Here is a 22,291-nt window from a genome sequence, read left to right on the forward strand (position 1 = left end):
GGCGCCTGTCAAAGCGGCCAGACTAGTTGAGCTTGTTTTCCCGAATATCGTGTTTTTTTATTTATTTATTTCTTTCATAGAGTTGTGGCCCCAGCCCTCACAAGGTACACTAAAAACACACGTCCGGTTAGTGTTTTCACAATAAAAGCACACAAACGTGGCAGCAGGTGAACGTGTTCATAGCCAAGTGACAGTATGTGATTTGAAGTAGCATTCTCTCTATTTAATCAAATGTAAGCCAGTAATGAACTTTAGGCACAGTAACGTCAGTCTGATGTGAATGGCAGATGTAATCCATTAACAGAAATGTTTACTGATAAAAAAAAAAATTAAATTACATTGTGTCACCTATTTCCTTTATAATGAGCAGAAATTATAAATGTAATTATGAATATGCAGGACATTTAAATTAACATACTGTGGCTCTTGCACAATCCATGAAGAAAATGGGGTCGGAAAACAGTTACAAGCGATTCTATTTCTATCTGTGTGACATTCAATTCTGTGGTTGGAGTATTTTGACCTGGCAAATATGAAGCCTTAATTTTGATAAATCAGACAACTTCCAGTTTTCCTCTGGTTGTCCGTGGCCTGCTTGATGGAAGATTTGAAGAGGCTTAGTGAAGGCTAATAAGTAGACAGAGGGACCCTGAGCAGGAATTGATTTGGGGGCCCCGACCTCATTTGTGCATAGTTGGAACAAATTATGTGCGTGTTGCATGTGAATACCATGTGCTTGCTTGTACAACTTATTGTACTTTCTGTGATTTTGGGCTTTAAATCGCTTCAGCTGAGTCTCTTAGGCTTAATTTGAGTTGTTTTGCATCAGAGTGTCTGTATCCCGCTGTGAGATGGGGCACAAGTCCTGTTTGTCTATGCAAAGTCCTGCAGATTGGTTTTAGAGGGTAGAAAGGAGGTTGGAGTTTTGCAGCCCACAGACAGTTAATACAGCCTGCTGTTTTAGTTACTAAAAACTTGAATCCTCCTATTTATTGCGTAACTATTTCACATACTATGTCTCAGCCAAACAGAGAACACACTATTTTATTAAATGCATTTATTGTTAAAGTGTAGACGCTGGTAACCATGTGCACAACTGGGACATTGGCATATTGCAACTACTCACCTTTACCTGTTTCCCCCTCCCAAGGTATTTTCAGATCTAATTTATGTATGATCAGGGGCTAGTTCGCAAAACATCATGAAGTCTGACCATGTACAGCCTTGTAGGCGGTGAAAGAAATGTTGAACCTTGAAGTTGAGTTAAGTAGAAATGTTCAAGATAAATTCAGAACAGAGAAAATGTTGTTGCAGGTTTTAACAAGTCTCGTGACTGAATTCTCTTACTTTTTGTCACTCTGCAGAGGACACTTAATTTTTCTGATCCCGAATCTAATCATATTACAGTTTGATTCCATTTCCTTGGTCATAAGGTTTAAAGCAGCAGACAGACACGAGCAGAAAGGAAAGCTGCCCTCAGTGTGTGATTACCTGACAAGGCCAGACATTTCTCCTTGTACAGGAATCTGTTTCTATAGAAACAAAGTGTTGCAGAAAACATATGTCTGAATTCAAACCAAGATGATTATACAACGATCAGTCAGGGATGGAAGCTGGATGAATGTCACGTAGAATTCTGAAGGACTGATGCTTTTCAACCGAGTTGTTGCTAATGATCCTTTTCTGTATTTCTCAGGGTTGTTTATGAAGAGTTTCATTCAACATCAAGGCCTTTCAGTGCTTTTCACATTGCACTTAAACAAGCTACAATGCCGAGAAAAGCCTTGAGTCAAAACAGAAAGTTCTTTTGTTTCAGTCTTAATTTCCAGTTTATGAGAAGACATGCTGATCGCTCAGTGTTCAAAGTGGGAGCACTGATAGCACTTTGTAGTTTGGCTTTCTTGAAGAAATTGTATTTTCTTGATTCCTGTTGTCCTGGGTTTTGTACCCTCATGGTTGAAATGCACTTATTGTAAGTCGCTTTGGATAAAAGCGTCAGCTAAATGAAATGTAATGTAATGTAATGGGAGAGAAGTTTAGGATGCAGGCTCTTTTGAAACACTTAAAATCACAAGTGATTCAGCATCACTGATCGGCTTGCTCACGTCTCGCATTACCTACTTTGTACAGTGCAACTACTACTGCGAGGTATTGCCGAAATTTGTTTGATACCTAGACTTGGATCCCCGACGTGCAGCACGCGAGGGTCCGCATATTCCCGCTTGCAGTTTTAATTTTTTTCCTCGATCCTGTTCTTTATTATTCTTTAAAATAAATTGCCTTTTTTGGTTGCTTTATTAAACATGCATGCCTCAAGTTACTTGAGGCAACTGCTCTAACCACTGCACCACTGTGTGCACTGCATGTTGTCTGAAATAAAAGGCTTTTATTATTTATGATGTATTGTTGCTGACCTTTGGTTTATTATTAGTATGACTGCAAATACACACCCGAATGTGAACCAGTGGCTTGCCCTCCATGAACCAGGAGTAATACCTTTACAGGGACTAACTCTATTTGAACCATGAGTAATTCCAGAGCTGGACTCTAACCTGTGTCTTCATGAGCTTTATTCCAGCTCGGCGTCGGCGTCGTAGGCCGCTGGACTATCTTCGGCGCCGGAGAACGTACCGTGGCAGGAGAAAGTGATTTCACGGATTTCACTTTTAGCTTTCCAGTGACTCAACCGAGAGTCTGGTTAACTCAACGTGTAAAAGATTCTACTTCACCAAGGTCGCCATTAATGGCTCAAATTCCACCTTGGCCTGTTGATGGTGATTCAGTTTTAGCGAAGTTGGAATGTTTGGAGAAATTTAAAAAGTTTTGTGTATACTACACATTACAGGAAGATATTTAATATCACTGCAGACCCCCTTGAAAACACGTATATCTACTATCCAAAGAATGTCTGCGGCAATATTGGTCACATTTGACCAGTGAGCTAAAGATTTGTCACAATGCAGACCATATTTTGGCAAGATTGGTGATATAATGGTTAGTACTGTTGCCTTTCAGCCAGAAGGTTTTGGGTTTGAGCCCCCCCCCCCCTTTTGTCGTGACCTTTTTTTAATCATACTATGGCATGTCGTCCAAATTATGAAAAAAAAAAAAAAAAAAGTCATGCTATAGCAAAAAGTGACCCAAAAGTCATTTTCGGGTCACTTTTTGGACAGCATGCTATAGTGAGTTGACGTAATGGTGCAATGTAACTTTTTTTTGTACGTCTAGGTGTGGTATACTTGCCCACCGAATTTTGTGCGTGTAGGTAAATGTAGCCTAAATGTAGCCGCCAGGGCATCTGTTTAGGGGGCGCTAGCGACCCATTTGGCCACGCCCACTCCCGACTCCACTAAAATATGACATTTTTGGCCAGGAGAGACGCGTGTACCAACTTTCATGAGTTTTTGAGGATGATAAAGCCTCCAAAAATGCAGTTGTTCACGGAGAACAATAGTAATCGCTTGAATAACAATAGGGCTTTCGCACCGTCGATGCTCGGGCTCTGAAAACAGTAGTGCAATGCTGTAATACCGTCACATGTAAAATACAAAATAATTGTGCCCTTAAATGTCTTGGAGAAAAAAAGGAAGACAGGGCAGTTTACTTTAAACACGTAAAAGGAAATATATTTTTTTTAAAAATGAAATAACAAAAAAGAACAACATTTCATACAGAAGAGCTGCTTTTGTCATTTGCAGAGGTAATTTACACAGGACTTGAAATGAAAACACTTTACTCAAAATGGCACAACAGCAATCACACCCCAGTTGAAACTATTTATTTTAAATTTTTTTGCTTTATGGATTTTTCTCAAGCTTTTCGACTGACGTGCTGAGTTACTGTAGGTGGGAGAGTGTTGTGCCACGTCTGGTAAAGTCACATACTGAGCTTCTTTTAAGGGTTAATATACACTGGCTCTTGGTAGTTCACTCATATGACGTACGCACCATTGAAACATTTATACACAAAATTTTGTTATTTTTCTTTCCCCCAAAACAGGAATACTCCTTTATATTTTTAAAGACAACAGTTAACAGTTCCAAAATGGTGGCTCTTGCCTGGATTTGTCCCGCCTACGTGAGGCCCTCCCCTTCGACACAAACATTCCTCTGAACGCTTCGATTTTAACCGGCATGGTTCGCGATCCGAGCGGTAGGAAAGAAGAAAATAGTTGACGTGGCGGTCTGCTTGGCAGAATCCAGGGGTGTGCATAGGTGTTACCGACTTCCTCCCCCGAGGCTCTGATAAGGCAGTTTGTCTCTTTCCTGTTGTTTTTTTTATTTTTTATTTTTTTTAATGTTCTTGTCTTCTTCCAGTTGAGGAGCCACGTTCAGCGGTGGGTGTCAGTGCTTTTTCATAACCGGTAGTGTCTCACAGAACAACGTTCCCGGTCTACTGACCACTGATGAGCATTTCATGTAGGAGGGAGAGGAGTGAAGACAGCCACAGAGAGTAGGCAAGACGTAATGAAACTGAGGTGACAAAATGCAGTACATGTTTTCTTCATTGTCCATTTTGTGCAAACTGAGATGTAAACAAAGACCATCAAAGGTTGGGAGGGGAAGTGTAGGATATAGAGCTGGGTACCGAACTTGGATACATTTATGGCACCGACCGAATTACTTCTCCACTGTCGTTGACTGAATAATACCTCGTCATTCTGCACCAAATGTTGACACTTAAGGAGTAAATTTCATTCATGTTAGTGAGCAGGTACAACTAGATAGTCAATCAGTCCGTTTAAGGCCTTATTTCAGTCTTTGCAAACAAATGTTTGACCATACGCCTGTCTGAGTTGCGTGCGCTGCAGTAACTACATAAGTACTGGAGCCTCCTCTGTGCTTGTGTCTGCACATAGCCTGCATGGGCGGGGGGGGGGGGAGTTTGGAGGGGGAGAGGGAGAGGGAGAGGGGACATCTGTAAACTGTTGCCACAGAAAATAATCTGGGTTACAGTCTTCGCCCTCTTAATGCAAAAAGTCTCTGCACTGCGCCCCCCCCACCATCACAAATACATTCTCACCCTGCGATAAGCATGCAGCATGCTTGTACCCAGACGTGATCACGCTGGTGACCGGCCGTCTCACAAGTTGTAGAGGCATGCAGGTGAAACACTACCTTGCGCCGTCAGACAGGGCTTGTGTGTGTTAAAATGATTTGTATTGTAATATATTTTCTTTTTGTTCAGAACAGCTTTTATGAATTTGGTATTGAAAAAAAGGATTGTTCAGGAACGAGTGTCGAAAGTTTTGGAACAATACCCAGCCCTATTAGGACAGCAACAAAGGGAAAGACAGCCAAAGGGGGTAAGGGAGGGGGGGGGGGGGTGCAGTGTGCTCCTTCAACAATCTGAAAGGCACAGAGGGCCAAAGAAATAAATAAAGGGCTGGGGGGGAAAAGAAACTGCCAAGTTTCCTGTGCTTTTTGCTTCACTCAAACTTGCATTCGGAGCTGAGGGAGTTACTTGTCGCCACTTTAGCAGCTTCTAATGTGCTTCAAAGTTCGGCTTGTTTGTCACAGGGGCCGAGGAGATTAGGGAAAGTCAGGGAGGACACAGAGTACCACGAGAAGTGCCTTAAAAGGTCAACATACACACAGGCACCCCCATAAGACTGCTTTATGGTCATGCTCGCTATTGCCTTTCCAATAGTACCATCCATCCATGAATTACAAAAGAAAAGTACAAAATATCAACTACGCTGCCCCGCCACTCCCCACCCTTCAACTATATGAGGACAGAACCATATTCACTTAATTTTTTATCATTTATATATATATGTATATATGTACACAACAATATGCCTTTGAGGCTGTTGAGAAAAAAGGGGGCTGGGGCAGGATGAAGTCTCTGTAATGAAGCATCTGTCATTAGTTTCTTCATTGCCCTCTTTTTCAACAACAGTTTATCTACAGAAGTGTGATTCTGATGAGAGATGTGATTCACAGGGATTTGACAAAGTTTAGATTCCACGTCGGAGCTCATTGCCATTGATTGTATGTCAGTAGACCCAGGATACAGGAACCCACTGAGCAGTGGTGGACACCAGGTCTACAGCCTCCTCCAGCAGGCGAATGGTGTCATCTATCTCATTGTTGATGATGGTCTGGTCAAAATAGTGAGCGTAGGTCCGCTGCAGCATCTCCGATTCCTTCTGGAGCCGCTGAAGAGAATCATCCTGGGTGTGCGACAGGGAAAAAGAGGGCGAGTTCACTGGCTGGAACACTTGTTCTGTGTGATATGGCTCTTTTGCTCCAGTTTTTTGTTCATACTTTGACTGATGCACGCTGAGAAAAAAAAAGAAGCTTGGACTGTATCTGTTTTGTAAATGGACCATCTAGTGAGTTTTTCTCTAGAAAAACTAAATATAGTAAAAAAATATTAGCCAATCTTTTACTACCAGTAAGCAAAATTCATCTTTTAAAATGATTTATACTTTAAAACAAACTAGCAATACACTTGAGATTTTTCTGGCTGACTGGAAAAAAAAATCAAATTGCCGTAATTTAATTCGATATTACTTTAACAACATACCTTACTATATATAAAATGTTTAATATTACAGAAATATATATCGCAGTGTTGATAAAAAACAAATTCTATCTAAAGAGAGGTAAAATGGCAGAAGTAAGTTGAGGACAGTGGGGCCAACAATGAATAACGTTGCATCACAAATGAAGAAGCCCCACTGAGAAAGAACCCAAATAAGGGGATTATCGGAAGGATTAGATGAAATCAAACAAAAAGGGAGTGAACAAATCTAGACTGCCAGACAGGAACACAAACGCAGAGGCCAGATGTGCCTTTCTACAATCTCCAAACACGAGCTGAACACACACACCATTGTAATAAGTACTTACAGGCAGTTTCCTGCACCACTTTGGGACCTTTGGTGCAAATGAGAATAAGCATGCCAAAGAAAATACAAACATGCTTAAAGCAAGCAGAACACGTGCAGTGAGTAAAACAAAAAAGGATGGTAGACACAGAAATAAAAGCAGTTTTCACACTGGATTTGCTTGTCTGAATTCAGGCGCGTCCTCACAAGCTGCTACTCGTTTTAGTTTTTTGCCCTTTTGTCGTATGTAGGAAAATGGAAAGCAAAATTTCACGGTCACGTATCAAATTGGGTTGCTGATGCACTGGAATTTTTTTTCTCACTACGAAGCAGATTCAGTTTAAAAGTGTTTTTAAAACTAACATTTCGATAGAAGGTCTCTGAATTCAGACTTCAAACCTGTGTAACTGAGTATGAACTGAATCAGTTAGTTACTACGTGCAAATAAAGTGAACTGGAACAGCTAATAATCTTCAGTATCTGTCACTGTACCTCAGTCATGCCAGGGGTGATGGTGGGCGCTGCAATGAAGACAACATAGGGAGCAAACTCAGCTGTCCTGAGAATCTTTAGAGCCTGATGGGAAAAAAAACCACATTTTAATTATTTAATCCTGGAGTCCTTCCATCCCAACCGCCAGCTAATGGTAGTAAACAGCACAATCAAAAATACAAATAGAAAACTATGTTGGCTACTTTGACAAATGATTTGCAAGTCAACAATAATGATTTCCAACAAAGCTTCATTCAGACGTCCAGTTCGACCAATCATTACTAAATAGTGAGACATGACATTGAGTATAAAACGTGTCCCAGTTAAAAAGGACAAAAGTGTAATGACATCTCAACTTGTTAACTTTATTTCACAGTACTTCAAGATTATTAAACAGATTTGATTTCCACAAACGTAAGAAATGCTACCTTGACCTTCAGTCGTTGTTACCGGGTTGTCTTCAGACGTCGAACATAAAAGCGGAAGACGTTACTTGGTTCAACCAAGTCAGATTGTCGTCACAACTTCAACAAAGACGTGACTCTGGCTTTTTTTTTTTAACTTTTTTTTTTATTTGTCATTTTAAACTGTTAGTGCGTGTATAAAATCAGGTGGATGCTTGCTACCTGCGGCTCGACGTCAAGGATGGAGATCATGCCCTGGCCATGGATCTGCCTGATGGTCTCCAGCCTGGTTCCATACATGGCGTCCTCGTGGCTGCCATACTCCAGGTAGTCGTTGTTACTGATGTCCTGCATCATCTGATCGTGGGACACAAAGTAGTAGTTCTTCCCATTCTCCTCGTCCTTCTTAGGAGGCCGAGTTGTGTCTGAGCAGAAAGAGGGATTAAGCAAGAGTCAATGGAAATTGTACTAGATAATACATTTTAAGTGTGTTTGCTTTGTTCTCTTTGGTGGTTGTGATGCGTGTGCGTTCTTACGTGGGATAGGGTAAGCGAAGCGGTCAGGGTGTTTGGTAATGAGTGTATTCTTGATGTGCCTCCTACCAACTCCATGCGCACCTGAATCAATGGAGACAGAAGAGACCATTAAATAAACAACAGGTCTAGGAAACTCTACTTTGACTTTTTTTACTTCTTTTTTTTGTCAAACTATACAATGCGATTACTAGCGACACTTTAATATGACTTTTTCAACACACTATACCTTGACTTAAAAAAAATTATGTGATTTTTTTTTTTAGGCCTACTTCAGTATGACTGTTTTGATATGCTATTTTATGACATAACTGCATTTTTAGATACGTATGACACTTTTGCTGTTTACTTACCAAGCAAAACCAGTGTTTTCCTTTTGAACGAAGGCAGTTTGACCACTTCCTCATACGTCACCAGGTCTAGTTGGTCAAACACTGCAAAGAGAGGAGAAACATTAGATTAGCAGAAGATTAGGTGGAAAGGGTCCGACAGGGTGGACCATGTTCAGTTCAGGAGTTAAATGTAGATTTCAAAGATAGTATACATTATTTAAAAATCAAATATGTGTTATATGAAAAAAAAATCTATGACTGTCAGGTGCGCCGAGCTTTAACTAATGCAATCCAGTGGCACTGTGAAAAATCCTATTTAATTAGAGCCTACACTGTTGAACCTGTTTTACAGAAGAGTTGATTTCTATACATTATTGGTCATTTTGGAGGATGTAGTTTGTAATGCTGTCGAACTGTATTGTGTTGTATACTTAAAGATGTGTTTTCACTTATTGACATAAATAGGCTGCGACAACATATCACAATACAGTTCAACAGCACCAGAAATATACCAATGATTTATAACTTAAAGAGTCTCGCCTTAAAGTACGATTTATCACACAACTATTGTATTAGACTGCATTGGTTATACCTGGGTGTACCTGAAAAAATTACAAATCAGGGTACATTCGCCACAATAATGTGAATAAAAGCATATTTCAAACCTAATCGAGAATCAGAAGGGAGACAACCAATTTTAATGAGATTAACATTAAGTCCAATGTTTTGTCCCTGTGGCTTAAATCAAGCCTGGGATTGTCCATCAGATGGATTTTAATATTTAGAGCTGAAATATTCAAATGATGCGATAATGTAAACATAATTCTAGTTCAAACAAGCACCAAGTAGACCGGATGAAGGTCAGATGCCTTGAGAAAGCATTAAACCATGCTTATTTGCACTAACCTTGGTCAGATAGAAAAACAGAATCAAGCTGAATTACAATGCTATTACTGAACTAAAGCAGCTCACAACAACCCTAACAAGCTGTCAGTCAAAAGTCAAGGAGATATTGGGAAAAGGAAAAGGTATGAAAGCAGAGAGAAGAAGGAAGAAAACACAGAAGCTGGATACCAGCTCCCTGGAGTTACTTACATGCAGCCAAGTCATTGGGTGAGACAGCATGAAATATGGACAAAGGGTGGGAGCGGAAGGATTAATAAAAAAAGACACTATAAAAGAAGACAAATTGAACAAAAAACACAATTCTTAACAACAAAAGCTGTTAGTCACTGAAAAACCAGACAGCAGTAGAAAAGGTCTGTCAGAGGGAAAACGCAACAGACATGCAACAGTGTGATTATTTATTCCACATGCCCTTTAATAAGAGACAAAAACAAATGGATACCTTATCTCACAATTATGGGACATTTTGAAGTAGTTGCCAATCATCACTAGGTGTAATGGTGCAACTTAATTTAATTCAATGAATACAGGCTTGAATATCAATGGCTTTTGAGTTTGTTTTTTTTGTTATACAAAAAACAAATACTTGGGAAAATGTCACATTAAAAGTTTTTACTTGTTTAAACTTTGACAAGAAACAGGAAAAATGTAAACCGATATGAAACAGGGCTCATGTTGTCACGGCAACAGTTTACTAATGGCTTCAGTTGTTTCAGTTCACACACGTAAATACTTTTCATTCGTATCGCACTAAATCAGGAAGCACCATCACCCCCGTCCTCTTGAGCATAGTGATGATTAATAACCACTTTAACCCTTTCTAATAATTAAGAGTTAAGCATTTTTTTTGTGTGTGACTGCAGAGCAATTCTGCACTTTGCATCAAACTACTCAAAACACCTGCAATCTTTTTTTTTAATGGTATAAAAATACAATCTTTGGTATTAGTGCAACTCCTAATGAGGCTCCTTATTGCCTACTAGATAGACTGTTTTGCATTAGCGAGCTATTAAGTAAAATGCTGGTAGTAGGTTAGCATTGCTCTACTAATATGCTACTGTGTTGGCTTACCTGCATTGTGCTTGGCCAGGTATTTATCTTTGTACTGTTTCTTCTTTTTGCCAAACCAGGTACAGCTGGCCTGCTGTTCCTGTTTGGTCTTCTCCATTGCTATGCACGCCACACGCCTGAAAACAACACATCGACTTCTTCAATTAAATGGCTAAGACTTTGAGCCAAAACCGATGTGACCCTTTACATTATTATAGAGTTCAAAGGTTTATTAACAGGGAGGATTAATTTTTTTTTTTTCAAAACATCCCTCTTTAGGCAGATATCTGATCTATTTATTACAAAAAGTACACTGGTAATTTCAGGTAGTTTCTAATTATGCCTCGCTGGAACTAATGAATGTTGCAACACTCTGTCAAACCTTTATGTTTATTTTGAACTTGTCTGGAGTGGAACTGAGAGGTACTCTTAATATTTGCCTCATAATAACTTGATTGAAGGTAGGACTTGTTGCAGCTTAAGATAGTTGTTCCTAATAAAATGAAAACTGGATTTGAATACTCCCAGACATGTTGTACGGTTGGAAAGTTTTCCTCTGCTCACCACTCCTGCAGCTCAGGCGATGGGATGAGACCCGCCGTGCCGTTCTTGGTGTTCTCCAGCTTTCCCTGCCACCAGTTGTGGTCGTCCTTGGAGATGATCTGAATGATGTCGCCCACGCGGAAGCGAATGCCCGCCTCCTTGCAAGGGATGAGGTCGTCTTTTGCCGGGTCGTACTCAAACTGAGCGCGTACGTAAATCTGCGGGTGCAGGACAACGAAATAAAAAATGGATTAGGTGCTGACTCAGTGTCGAAGAACAGTGCTACAGCCATGGGAGGATGTGAATAGCCAAGCTGCCCGTACGAAAACAGAGTGGCTGGCAAGTTGTTGAGGAGTTAGAAAAGCACCGCCGACGCTTGTCGTTAAACAGAAGAAAGACGGCAGCAGGAAAACCAAGAGTGTATAAGCCAAAGCAGGAAAAGGCACAGACATTTAGAGGGATGGACAGCAGTACGAAAATGACCGAACAAAGCGCTTTGCTACTTCTCTTCCCGATGGCGAATCCGGTTTATGGATGGTCTGTGCTCATTTTTTTTGAACCAGTATGAAGACTCAGCTTTTGGTGGCTGACATGAGATCTAAACACCACAACGATGAGGAACCAAACTTTGCGATGCAGGGTGGGAGGAGTTGGGATCTACTTCTACGAAGGGTCCACTTAGATACATCTTACCTTGATGGACAATTTGTCCTTGATAGCAGGTCTGGAGATCTATGGGGTTGAGAGCATCACACACACACATATATCATGCAGTAGAAAATGTTGGGGCGCATAAACAAAGAAAGGGTGATGAGGGACCCAAAACTGGATGCTGAATCTAATATATAAAAATGTGTTTGCTGCATTTCATATGTGTGTGTGTGTGTGTGTGTGTGTGTGTGTGTGTGTGTGTGTGTGTGTGTGTGTGTGTGTGTGTGTGTGTGATGTTGGGGCCCTGATACACACATGCAACAGTCAACTTTGGTTCTCTAATATAAGCTCTTTTTTTTAATTTATTTTTTTATACAGCTGTACAGGAATCCTCCAATGTCTAAGGGCGGCCAAACCACGTGACAGTTAAGGCCTTACACTGGCCAGTAATAAGAGATGTAAACAAAACAGACAGAATGGAAAAAGGAAGAACATGAGTGCTTTTAAGTACACACACATCAGTACACACATGCACATTTCACTTGTTGGAATGAGTGTAGCAGTTTGTAAGGCAAAGAGAGGAGCAGAAATTTAAACTGGAGGGGTGCAGTGGTGGCGTGAAGATGTAGGAAATCTCACCTGGCGGCCTTTAGGCTGGATCGTCGATGGCAGGTCCTGGAAGGGATGACAACATGTCAGACTTTTATTTTGATAGTTGCCATCTAGGAGGAATCTCATTTGTGATTTGATTGGATGAACTTTAACTTATAGCTCCAAGAATGACAAACTTTTATCTGTGTGCTGCCATTGTGTTAAAATGTAATGACAATAACACATAATGAGGGAAAACACACTACATTTGGTGTGATATCTCTTTAACTAGCACGCTGTTATTCATGTGAAGGAATGTAGGAGTGTGTGAGAGTGAAAAGGAGAAGCAGAAAACATACCAGGATGGAGCTGGTGACACTAGCGTGACCATTAGCAGGCGACTGCCGAGACAAATCTGGTGACTCTTTCTGCAGCAGAAAATAAGAAATGAACAGTTTATTGATTCCATAGAATATTAAAATTAGAGTGTGTGTGTGTGTGTGTGTGTGTGTGTGTGTGTGTGTGTGTGTGTGTGTGTGAGTTGATGATTCCCTACCTCACAGGACATTGACTGTGACCGGTAACTGGGTACAATCTTGAAGGTGATGCTACCCCTCATCTCCTTCTGTGGAGACAAAGGGAGGAAATGTATATTGGTACACAAATTCAAAACTGTCAGGGTAAAGAAGTGAGGCAGGCTGACTGCACGGGACAAGTCTGATATGCGCGACTCACCAGCATCTTCTGGAGCTGTTCTACCGTCTGATTAGCGACGCTGATGCCATTAATCTCTCGGATCTCGTCTCCTACATGCAGAGTCCCTGAAGTGGACAAATAATGAATTATTAAATGCTACAAATGAGGCGCTTAGGCGATGAGGCATCGATGCTTGACAAAGCAGAGGCCAAGAAAACCCCCGGAGTGCCTGAGACGGCTCCAAGTAGAACCACAGTCATTTAAGGGAGAGTTTCATTCCCTTGTTTTATTACCAGAAGTCTGAGAATTATTACAATTTATTCTGATCCACATCTCCACACCGTCTTTCTAGACTCCGTCTATAATCTCATCAGATATATGTTTTCTCGTAAGGAGGCTCACCTTGTCGATGAATCATTCCACCATGCATGATGCGGGCAACAATACAGTGGTTGAGGTCGTTCATTTTCAGAGTAATGCCCTGGAAGAGACAAGAGTGTTAGAAGGGATGAGTAACACCAGATTGTAGCAGCGGAGAGCAACGCTGCCGTCTGCTACACACAGGAGACAGAGTGTAGTCCCATAGACACACACTTCAATGTACTCTTGGAGGTGACTTGACAAAAAAAAGCCGATTTGCCATAACACACTGCAATACTATTACTGAGGTGGCTAAGGGAAGTGCGAACAAATGTTAACACACTGTGTGATGAAAATGTCTCTACATTTGAAATTTCATCATTTTTATATCCAGTATAAAGAGAAATGAATGAACTAATAAGATGGAAAAAAGAGGCCATCTAAATTCATTCATATTTGAAATTTACTGCAAGAATCTTGAGTGTGTGACTGTCTACACACCATGGGCTCATCAGTGTTCTTCTGAAACTGGACCAGGCGGACCCGGGTGACATTCTCCAGGTCCATGTCGCCGTTGGTGCTGTCGGGGGAGTCTCCGTTCAGGTATGGTGAAGTCGGTGGAGGGGTCACCCTCAGTGCCTCGTCGCTGTAGACCTCGTGGGCCACCACATCGTGGGTCTGCAGCAGAGCCTGCACGTACACAGTCAGTTGGAGTGTTAAGACATGCAAACAACTGACAAGTGTTTTCCCGTAAATGAGCCCAGCGGGTGTCAAAGCCATTTACACAGTGGGTATTAACGACACGTGACAATGTTTCGGGGTGCCACTAACAATGTAAGCAGTTGCTGTGGATGTCAGTGATGAAGCAGAAAATCAGATTTGGCCTAGAAAACACTCCTGAGTGAATAACTAGTAAATACAACCAAATCCCAGTGAAGAGGACGGCGCATGTGGCTGCACACACAGTATCACTGCACGCGTGTGTGTGTGTGGATAACGCCCAGCACTGAAAAGAGTGTGGCTTACACTAATCCTCTTTAAGCACTAATCATGACACTGACACACCGTGTGTTTTTACAAACAACATCTCCTCGCTGCGCTCTCCAAACGATCACATCTGCTCATCAGAGCAACAATGTGTACACACTGATGATGCATGACAGACTTGGAGACTCGGAACAGCTGCCAGTGAAGGCTTTTACTTGCGGCAAATATTAGAGCGGCTGAAAAGAACAACTGTTAACAACGGGAGGTGATTGCAAGAGGCATCAACAATGGACTACGAAGTGCTCGACAGCGAATCGCTACAAAAATAACTGCAAGTTCCTAATTACCAGTAACAGAACATGACCTTGTATCGCTGCCTCTGAAGTGAAGTCAGACAGTACAGATAAATGTTAACTGAGCCCCTGTTTTCTCTCCATGTTCTACCGAGCTAAATCCCTTCACACCCATTCTGCTGGCAGCTCTGTTAAATGTCTGTGGCAGCATGCACGACCCAGCCGGTCGGGTCAGAGAGCAGGACCGGCTAATTGGATTGAACGAAATGAAAGGCGTGAAAGCTCCGGTAAGTGTCACACTCTGAATCAGCAAAGGGAAAGACCTCCACTTCTTGTTCTTCTAATCTGGGTAAATAACATCAGAGGCTGCAGTGCAGAGGCAAGAAATCAAAAGAGTTCAACTTCGCAGCAACACACAAACAAGAAACACAACTTTACTATTATACAACAAGCTGCACTCCTTCATCTGAGTAAAACTACAGCATTATTTTTACCTTCGCATCTCAGTATGCAGTGTCCGAGTCTGTCAACAGTGTCCTCCCCATCTGGTAGTTTCAGGTGTGTTTCAGCCGGTACTGATGCAATAGCTCATCTATCCACACTGAAGCGCTTCCTGCTGCTCTAATGCTTCCGTCGCTGCTCGCCTTCATCTGCATGTGCCTATCGCTGCCAGAGGGCTTGCCAAGCTCAGGTGCTAAGCAGCTTTTGTGGCCGAGGGAGTTACCTGGATTGTCAAAAGATCCCCTGCTTCTCCCGACACGGTGCGTTGTAATCACACACACACAGATAAAACAGTCTGATCCCTGAATGCATAAAGTCTACGTTGCCGTGTTTTTTTTTCAATATCTCACCATGAAGTGTGGCTGTGTGAGGATCCTCCTGAGCTCCTTGGCCTCCATGTTCTCTGGATAACAGGAGATGGTTTCCAGAACCTAGTGAGGAAAAAAGAGGCAACAGAAAGACATTCATAATAAATGAAAATATTAAATATCAGTTTATTGGTCTTCAGTGGCAGACTGCTGCACCCTCAGTGCAAGAAAGAGCACTGGTGGTTTGTTCCAACAGCAGTCAGACTGTTCAACACCAGCACAACATCATGTATCACATTGTCGACTCCTTGTATATATATATATATATATATATATATCATATGTTATGTCATATTTAATTTATCACATTTAATAGAATATGAACATTTATACCCTATGCACTCATAAAGCAATACATATCATTGATTGTGCAATATCTGTGTCATCTTATTCAGAATTATTTATACTAACACTTGGGAGATTTCCTCACCTCTTTTGCTCTCTGCACTCCATCACTGGGAGGATTTCGGATCTGAGGGGACGACCTGGTGTTGATTTTGTCATAAAGCTGAAACAACAAACAATAAACAAATGATGTTGCAAGCAAAGATGTAAAACCCAAACAATAGAGAATTCAGCAAAGCAAGTAGATGGTTTGTATTGGATTCTTGGTTTGTCCTGACACCTACTGGACACTTTTGGTATTACAGGTGAAGAGTTTCAGGTATTGTTGTTTACTCACATCTAACAGGGTGTGGAGGTGCTGATCCTGGAAGACACTGTGCAGGAAGTCCATGTCTTTCTCACTGCAGTCTGTCAATGCATGAATCTCCTCTAAACTGTCCAAAACCTGTGATACTGCCCCTGTACACACAAACACACAAACACACACACACACACACACAAGTTATACACTCTAATGTAGACTGAGTCACAAATACATAAAAACATTCATAAGTACACCAAGCAGTCCCTGCAGACATTCAACACTAAACAAAATGCAAAAACTGAACATGACAGTGTGTTCCAGACACACAACCTGGAACACATCCACAAACAGGCAAAAACAAGGAATACCAGAAATAACACACACGAAAAAACACATAAAAGTCACAATAACAACAAAAAAACACATAAAACACACACAAACACTCAGAACTATTTAACCCCCAAGTACCTGCTGCATCGCCCACACATGCAGCAAAACCAGAGAAACAGCATCAATACATCAGAAGAAAGTCACTTCAGAAAGTCACAGAGAGGATGACAGGTTAGGAGAAGGAGGAAGAAGAAAGAATTCAAATCTGATGCATTTAGTTCATTTATGAAAAATGATCTCAGGCCTTCAAATAAACTAAACACTGTTTGTAACATATTTGTAGCCTCAAGCTACAAGCTCGTCGGTGATAAAGGAGTATGAGAAGAAGTGACATGGTTAGAAGGCCTAGATCAGTGTTGTGTGCTAGAAATACATTTCCTCTTTCTAGAAGGAGAAGTCATTTAAAGATGTGGTCATGCTACATTAGAACCCACAAGCTGAGTCATAGACCAGAACACAATGTGTTATTTGGTGAGGTGACATGACATGACTGGAGTTTCGAAAGGCCTCCACAGTCCAACCAAAACACCTCTAACTCTTGTACTTTAAAGGTGTTCAATTTAGAGACAAGGGATTGCTCAGTCCTTGAATTGTTTTAATCCTAAAATCCTAAGAATCCTAAGAGTTAACAAGTTAACAGTAGAAAGAAACCCTGGAAAACAGATGAAAAGATGGAAACAAGGAAAATAACCTAATTGGTGGAAAGCTGGGATAACAATGGGCTTTAAGAAAAGAACAAATATGACTTCTATTACTGTTACTGTGAGGCATGACCGAGACACAGCAGAGGAGGACACATGCTTTTTAAGATGTTTATAATGTCGGGGAAATCTTATCATGAGTCTGTTTACATGCACCATAACACTCCAATAAGGTACATAGCTTTCTTCAATGAACTGTGAGCCATGTGCTGATCAATAAATGTTCATTAAAAGATTGTAAAGCACAAAATGCAAATTCCAAACACATACATTATAAAAGACAATAATCACACAATTCATTCCTATATGAACAAAATGCAGCCTACAAATGTTGAATTGTTAAACAAGCTCCAATAATCACTCGATGGTTAAATTAATTAATCAATAACATCCCCATTGAATTTCAGACACTGGATCCTCTCTACTGTTGTTTATCTCACAAAATAATCATTTCAGTAATCTGGAGTTACGAGGATGCATGTAAACAGAGAGTTTGCAATAAAAGCACGCACGTCAAACCAAATGGTTGTTTCAAAAGGGAGACAGGAAAGAAGACAGATGGAGGCCCACATCATTAGAAAAAAAAATTAAAAAAATAAAACTACAAAGCGAATGATGTCATGATGATATCACACATCTATGGATGGGGAAGGGGATACGTACTTTCAGCAGCTAGCAGTCCTAGAGACGCAACGGCAGAAGAAAAACACCAGCAAAGAAAGGGAGGCTGAGATTAGAGGAGGTTTACAGCAACTACAGAGTTTCACACCTCAAAAGTGAGAGAATAAAAGAAAGAAAGAAAGAAGGGAGGGAATAAGGAGTCGGAGGGACGGCAGGGTGAAGAGGAAAAGGAGGCAGAGGGGAAATCAAGAAAAGAACAGCAACAGAGAGAGAAAACCAGCAAAAGCAGCCAAATATGAATAATCTGCCGAGTTGTTGGAGTAATCGACTACACTCCAGTCAAGCCGATGACCGGCAACATGTCTGGGGCCCTACGAGTGCAAAAATACACCAGGAAGCATGACCAACAGACTGCCAGCCTCAGCAGAAAGGACGAGCAAATATGTCTGCAGTATATAAAAGGAAAGCAGGAAAACCCGAGCTCATTCTTCCATCCGCTGTCTTTTTTTCTATTCTTTATAACACACCACATGCTGATTACGAATGGCAGGTACGGCCTGCAGTCGTCTTCATCAAAGGAAGTGAAAGTCAGAGTCTGAGACAGGGAAGTGATGCTGTTGAGAAACATCTATCTTCATTTAAAACAAGGAGAAGTTAGGACACGGACAGCTGGCTGCCACATTAAGACACCGGAATAGAAACTACAAGATCAGAACTGAGCTAGAAAGTGAATTGCCTGTTTGTTGTCCTGTGGTGCATAAACCTGTTGTTATGTTTCATCTCTGACCTAACATGACAGACTGGATATTGATATGCTGGGGGAACCAAATAGATATCACTATTTATTGGGCTTTATGTTGTTTTATACATGAATTGAGCGTGTGTGTTTACTTGTTTTGGTTGTTTATTTTAACAGGCTCAAGCTAGTCAATGCCTCTCTCCGTTTCAAACACATTTAGACTGAAGCAGGATCAGGATGGTGTTGTGCTGTGGGATTTACCTGAGGAGGTGGGGTCATCTGAGAAGTCGTGGAGCTCCTCGGGAGGGTCGCCATAATAGGAATTGAACTTGTGGCTGGAAACAGCAGCCAGCACTGCACCCTGGGATACAGAGAAGGGATAACATAGTTCATTATGTTGGTATATGCAGCTTTTAGGGAACGGGCCCGTTCAAAATCTCAGAAAACATCTGCCACCAAAATGATGTGAGTCATTAGAAACAGCTGCACTGCGGAGGAAGTGTTAGTTTTATTACTAATGTCATGTTTGCATCACTCTGAAGATGTGAGTGTAACATCAGCGCTGTTTGACCTTCAGCTTCCTCCTGGCGTTGAACTTCCTCAGCTGCTCCACCGTCTCAGGCAGGTGGATCTTGTAGGCATACCTGTCCCTCTCCTGCAGTTGTCGAAACAATAGACACAGAGGGAGGATATATAAGTACACACACACACACACACACACACACACACACACACACACACACAAAGACACACACAAAGACACACAGGAAAGCAGAGCTGTGGCTCCGAGCAGAAGTAAGTGTGTTTGAGTCAGCATCAGGCAGGCTCTTGATTTAAAGGTGACTTTGAGCTGCCAAATAGCCACATCACATTTAACTTTTACTTGGTTTTTAAATCTTACACATGATCACAAAAAGTGGATTTTCAAATACAACATCTGAAGTGAGAGCTCTTAACATGCACTAAATCTACTCACTATATTTTCACACAAGCAGTAGCGTGTGTGTGTGTGTGTGTGTGTGAGTGATCTTGCCTTCAGCCAGGGGTGGTTGAGGGCCTCGTAAACGGTGATTCTCTCAGCGGGGTCCAGCATCAGCATGCGTCTCACCAGGTCCTTCGCGCTCTCCGAGATGTGGGCCCATTGGCGCGGGTTCATCTGGACACACACACACACACACAAAATTACACACTGTTTTTGCCCTCATCAACTGGCTGAAAGGAAAATTAAACCTAACTGTGTGCAGCATAAATAAAGCTACATTATTATTTCACTGTCTCCAATTTTAAAACCAAGCTGCAGTGTTGTTTTGTATTGTTCAGACTTATTATTTCTACCTGTTATTATGGGTTTAGATTTTTCTAAATAATATCGCATAGAGAACGCAGCAGCAGCTTGATGGAGGACCCCACAGTGTCGTCTATCACGCGGCCTGCTGTGACTGTATCTGCCACAGATTAGTGCACCGAGCAGGAAATTCATCGTCTGCTGAAAAACTGACAATTTAACTGAGCAGGATTTCCTGTTGATACTGTCGCTTTATTCATCCCGTCTCACTGCTGCCTGGCCGGCTGCCAGGAGAGACGAAGACAACAGGAGGACAGAATATGTTTGGCTGCAAAACTTCATTACTGATGCAAAAGACTTTGTCTCATTCGGTCTCATCCGTCAGCTTTACAGGACAAATGTTCCATTCAAATGAATGGGAAAATATTAACATCACACAGTTGTAGTTCAGAAGTGATGTTGCGGACACACTGTTAGTTCATGGAACAATCATCTACTACCTTGTATTTCCCCTTAATGATGGCCTCGAACAAGCGCTCCTTGGTGCCGTAGAAAGGCAAGCAGCCGGACAGCAGGATGAAGAGGATGACTCCGCATCCCCACACATCCACCGGTTTGCCGTACGGCTCCCGCTTGACGACCTCCGGGGCCATGAAGTGAGGAGTGCCGACTCGACCTGGAGACGGCGGGCAGAGAGAGAACATTTCACAGTGATTAGCTGCTCAGTGGAGTGAGTGGAAATGAAAAGTGGAGTCGCTGATGGAGCCAACTGATGTATAGAACTGTAATGATGAGTTGATTAATCAATAAGGAGATCAACAGAATATTTATCGCCAGATGCTTTGACAATCGATTAATCGTTTTGAGGAATTTCTTTATGAAAACAATAATCAATTAATAGTTTTAAGGAATTCTGAAATGAAAAAAATTATGAATTATTGGCTTTGAGGAATTTTGTAATGCATGAATGAATTTTGAACAAATATTCATTTTAGTTTTAGTTTAATCTCTTTTTTTTTTTTACCCGGGTAAATGTTTGGTCTACAAAATGCAAGAAAACTGTAAGAATTGTTGGGATATTTTTAGTATAATAAATATATTTAACAATGCTGTGCAGTTAATTGAATAATCCCTTTATATATAAACTTACTCCAATTTTATTTGAATATGAAGTTTGTTCTTTTTTTGGTCGTTTCCTGTTTAATGACGTCTCTAAAAGTGGCTCGTTCTTTTTGAGGCGGCAGAAAGAGGAAGCGTATCTCTCCACCCACTGGGACAGTGGCAAAGTACACACCGCACACTACCGAGAATTCGTGGTATCTGATTCGTCTAATCACCGTGTCTTTGGACTGTGGGAACAAACTGCAGCTGCTGGAGGAAACATGCATCATTACATCTGAAATATTGCTCATCATTGTTGCAACAGTCATTCATTTCTGAGTCTGAACCACAGAGAATAAAAGCCAGTTTGTGGAACTTTAAATAAGGATAATCACAATGTGTTCATGAAACCATTGTCCAAATTGTAATTAACTAATTCCCCATCCTTTGTTTTTGTTTGTTTAATTTCCAGTGTGTGTGTATGTGCAGTGTGAAGGCATGTGAGAGTGTTTTCTCCGTTCTCTGAGGTCTTACTGTACCTCCAGCTACTAGACCAGACTCTCCCAGCTGGATCGCCACTCCAAAACCTCCCAGCTTCACCGGAGCAGAGTTCTCCTTCGAGGCCAGCAGCACACAGTGAGGCTGCAGAGGAATAAAAGATTCATGGCAGACAGTGAAGACACGTTTAAAAGTAGATTTATAGTCAGGTTAAATGAGGGAGAATTCCCAGTCAACCTTCATTCATGTTCTTATCAAACGAAAAGAAAACACTGCACAAACTATCAGATGTGATGACTTCTTTTTTATTGACACATAAAAAAAACTGTTGGTTGCAGGTTACGGTCACTGTGCAGAGCATTGCTTGCTGTTTTCTGTGCAAAAGTGCACATAAAACAGAAGGCTCACCAGCAACGTTGAATTGCTGGTGAACCTCAGTTTCGCAATGACAAGACAACTCGAGCATCTGTTACCACAACTGAATTATGATGCTTATTCATGTGACAACAGGCAAGATATGAATTTCTGTATGATTTTCTCAAAGGTCAAAATGTTGCCCTCATAGCTTGTGTGGTGAATGCAATTCCACCAATGAAGAACGATTAGATGCAATTTACTAAATAAAAGTGTTTTTCATCTGCAAATAGCAATGATGATGCAGAAGTGTTAATGCTAGAAAACTGATTGTTTTGAATGAAGTAGGCAGTTTCCAAAGAAAGACTACTACCATATATGGTAATGAATGTACCTGTCCTGTACTTTCAC

At 41.2% G+C, this 22,291-nt stretch overlaps 1 protein-coding gene across 18 annotated transcripts in view; it reads right to left on the reverse strand.

Moving 5' to 3' along the window:
- Positions 1-3,599: 3,599 nt before the first annotated feature.
- Positions 3,600-22,291, reverse strand: part of LOC138208487 (peripheral plasma membrane protein CASK-like) — a 40,600-nt gene continuing 21,908 nt past the window's right edge. Inside the window, exons 6-28 of one of the 18 annotated variants that reach the window (XM_069166381.1) lie at positions 21,568-21,670; positions 20,428-20,603; positions 19,676-19,798; positions 19,214-19,297; positions 18,904-19,003; positions 17,946-17,963; positions 16,225-16,346; positions 15,973-16,050; positions 15,525-15,605; positions 13,895-14,083; positions 13,436-13,514; positions 13,073-13,158; positions 12,894-12,962; positions 12,697-12,765; positions 12,386-12,421; positions 11,789-11,827; positions 11,117-11,313; positions 10,574-10,689; positions 8,618-8,698; positions 8,268-8,348; positions 7,954-8,156; positions 7,328-7,411; positions 3,600-6,175 (exon numbers count right to left, since the gene is read on the reverse strand). In XM_069166381.1, coding sequence (XP_069022482.1) covers positions 5,999-6,175; positions 7,328-7,411; positions 7,954-8,156; positions 8,268-8,348; positions 8,618-8,698; positions 10,574-10,689; positions 11,117-11,313; positions 11,789-11,827; positions 12,386-12,421; positions 12,697-12,765; positions 12,894-12,962; positions 13,073-13,158; positions 13,436-13,514; positions 13,895-14,083; positions 15,525-15,605; positions 15,973-16,050; positions 16,225-16,346; positions 17,946-17,963; positions 18,904-19,003; positions 19,214-19,297; positions 19,676-19,798; positions 20,428-20,603; positions 21,568-21,670 — 2,391 coding nt within the window. In that variant the 3' untranslated portion in view covers positions 3,600-5,998. Of the gene's footprint in view, positions 6,176-7,327; positions 7,412-7,950; positions 8,157-8,267; positions 8,349-8,617; positions 8,699-10,573; positions 10,690-11,116; positions 11,314-11,788; positions 11,828-12,385; positions 12,422-12,696; positions 12,766-12,893; positions 12,963-13,072; positions 13,159-13,435; positions 13,515-13,894; positions 14,084-15,524; positions 15,606-15,972; positions 16,051-16,224; positions 16,350-17,945; positions 17,964-18,903; positions 19,004-19,213; positions 19,298-19,675; positions 19,799-20,424; positions 20,604-21,567; positions 21,671-22,291 lie in introns of all 18 variants that reach the window. The other 17 variants (XM_069166380.1, XM_069166377.1, XM_069166395.1 and 14 more) reach the window with 17 other exon arrangements.

Source organism: Embiotoca jacksoni, unplaced genomic scaffold (genome assembly GCF_022577435.1).
Source record: "Embiotoca jacksoni isolate LCO1_2020_lvr unplaced genomic scaffold, fEmbJac1.0.p SCAF_38, whole genome shotgun sequence".
Taxonomy (NCBI): domain Eukaryota; kingdom Metazoa; phylum Chordata; class Actinopteri; family Embiotocidae; genus Embiotoca; species Embiotoca jacksoni.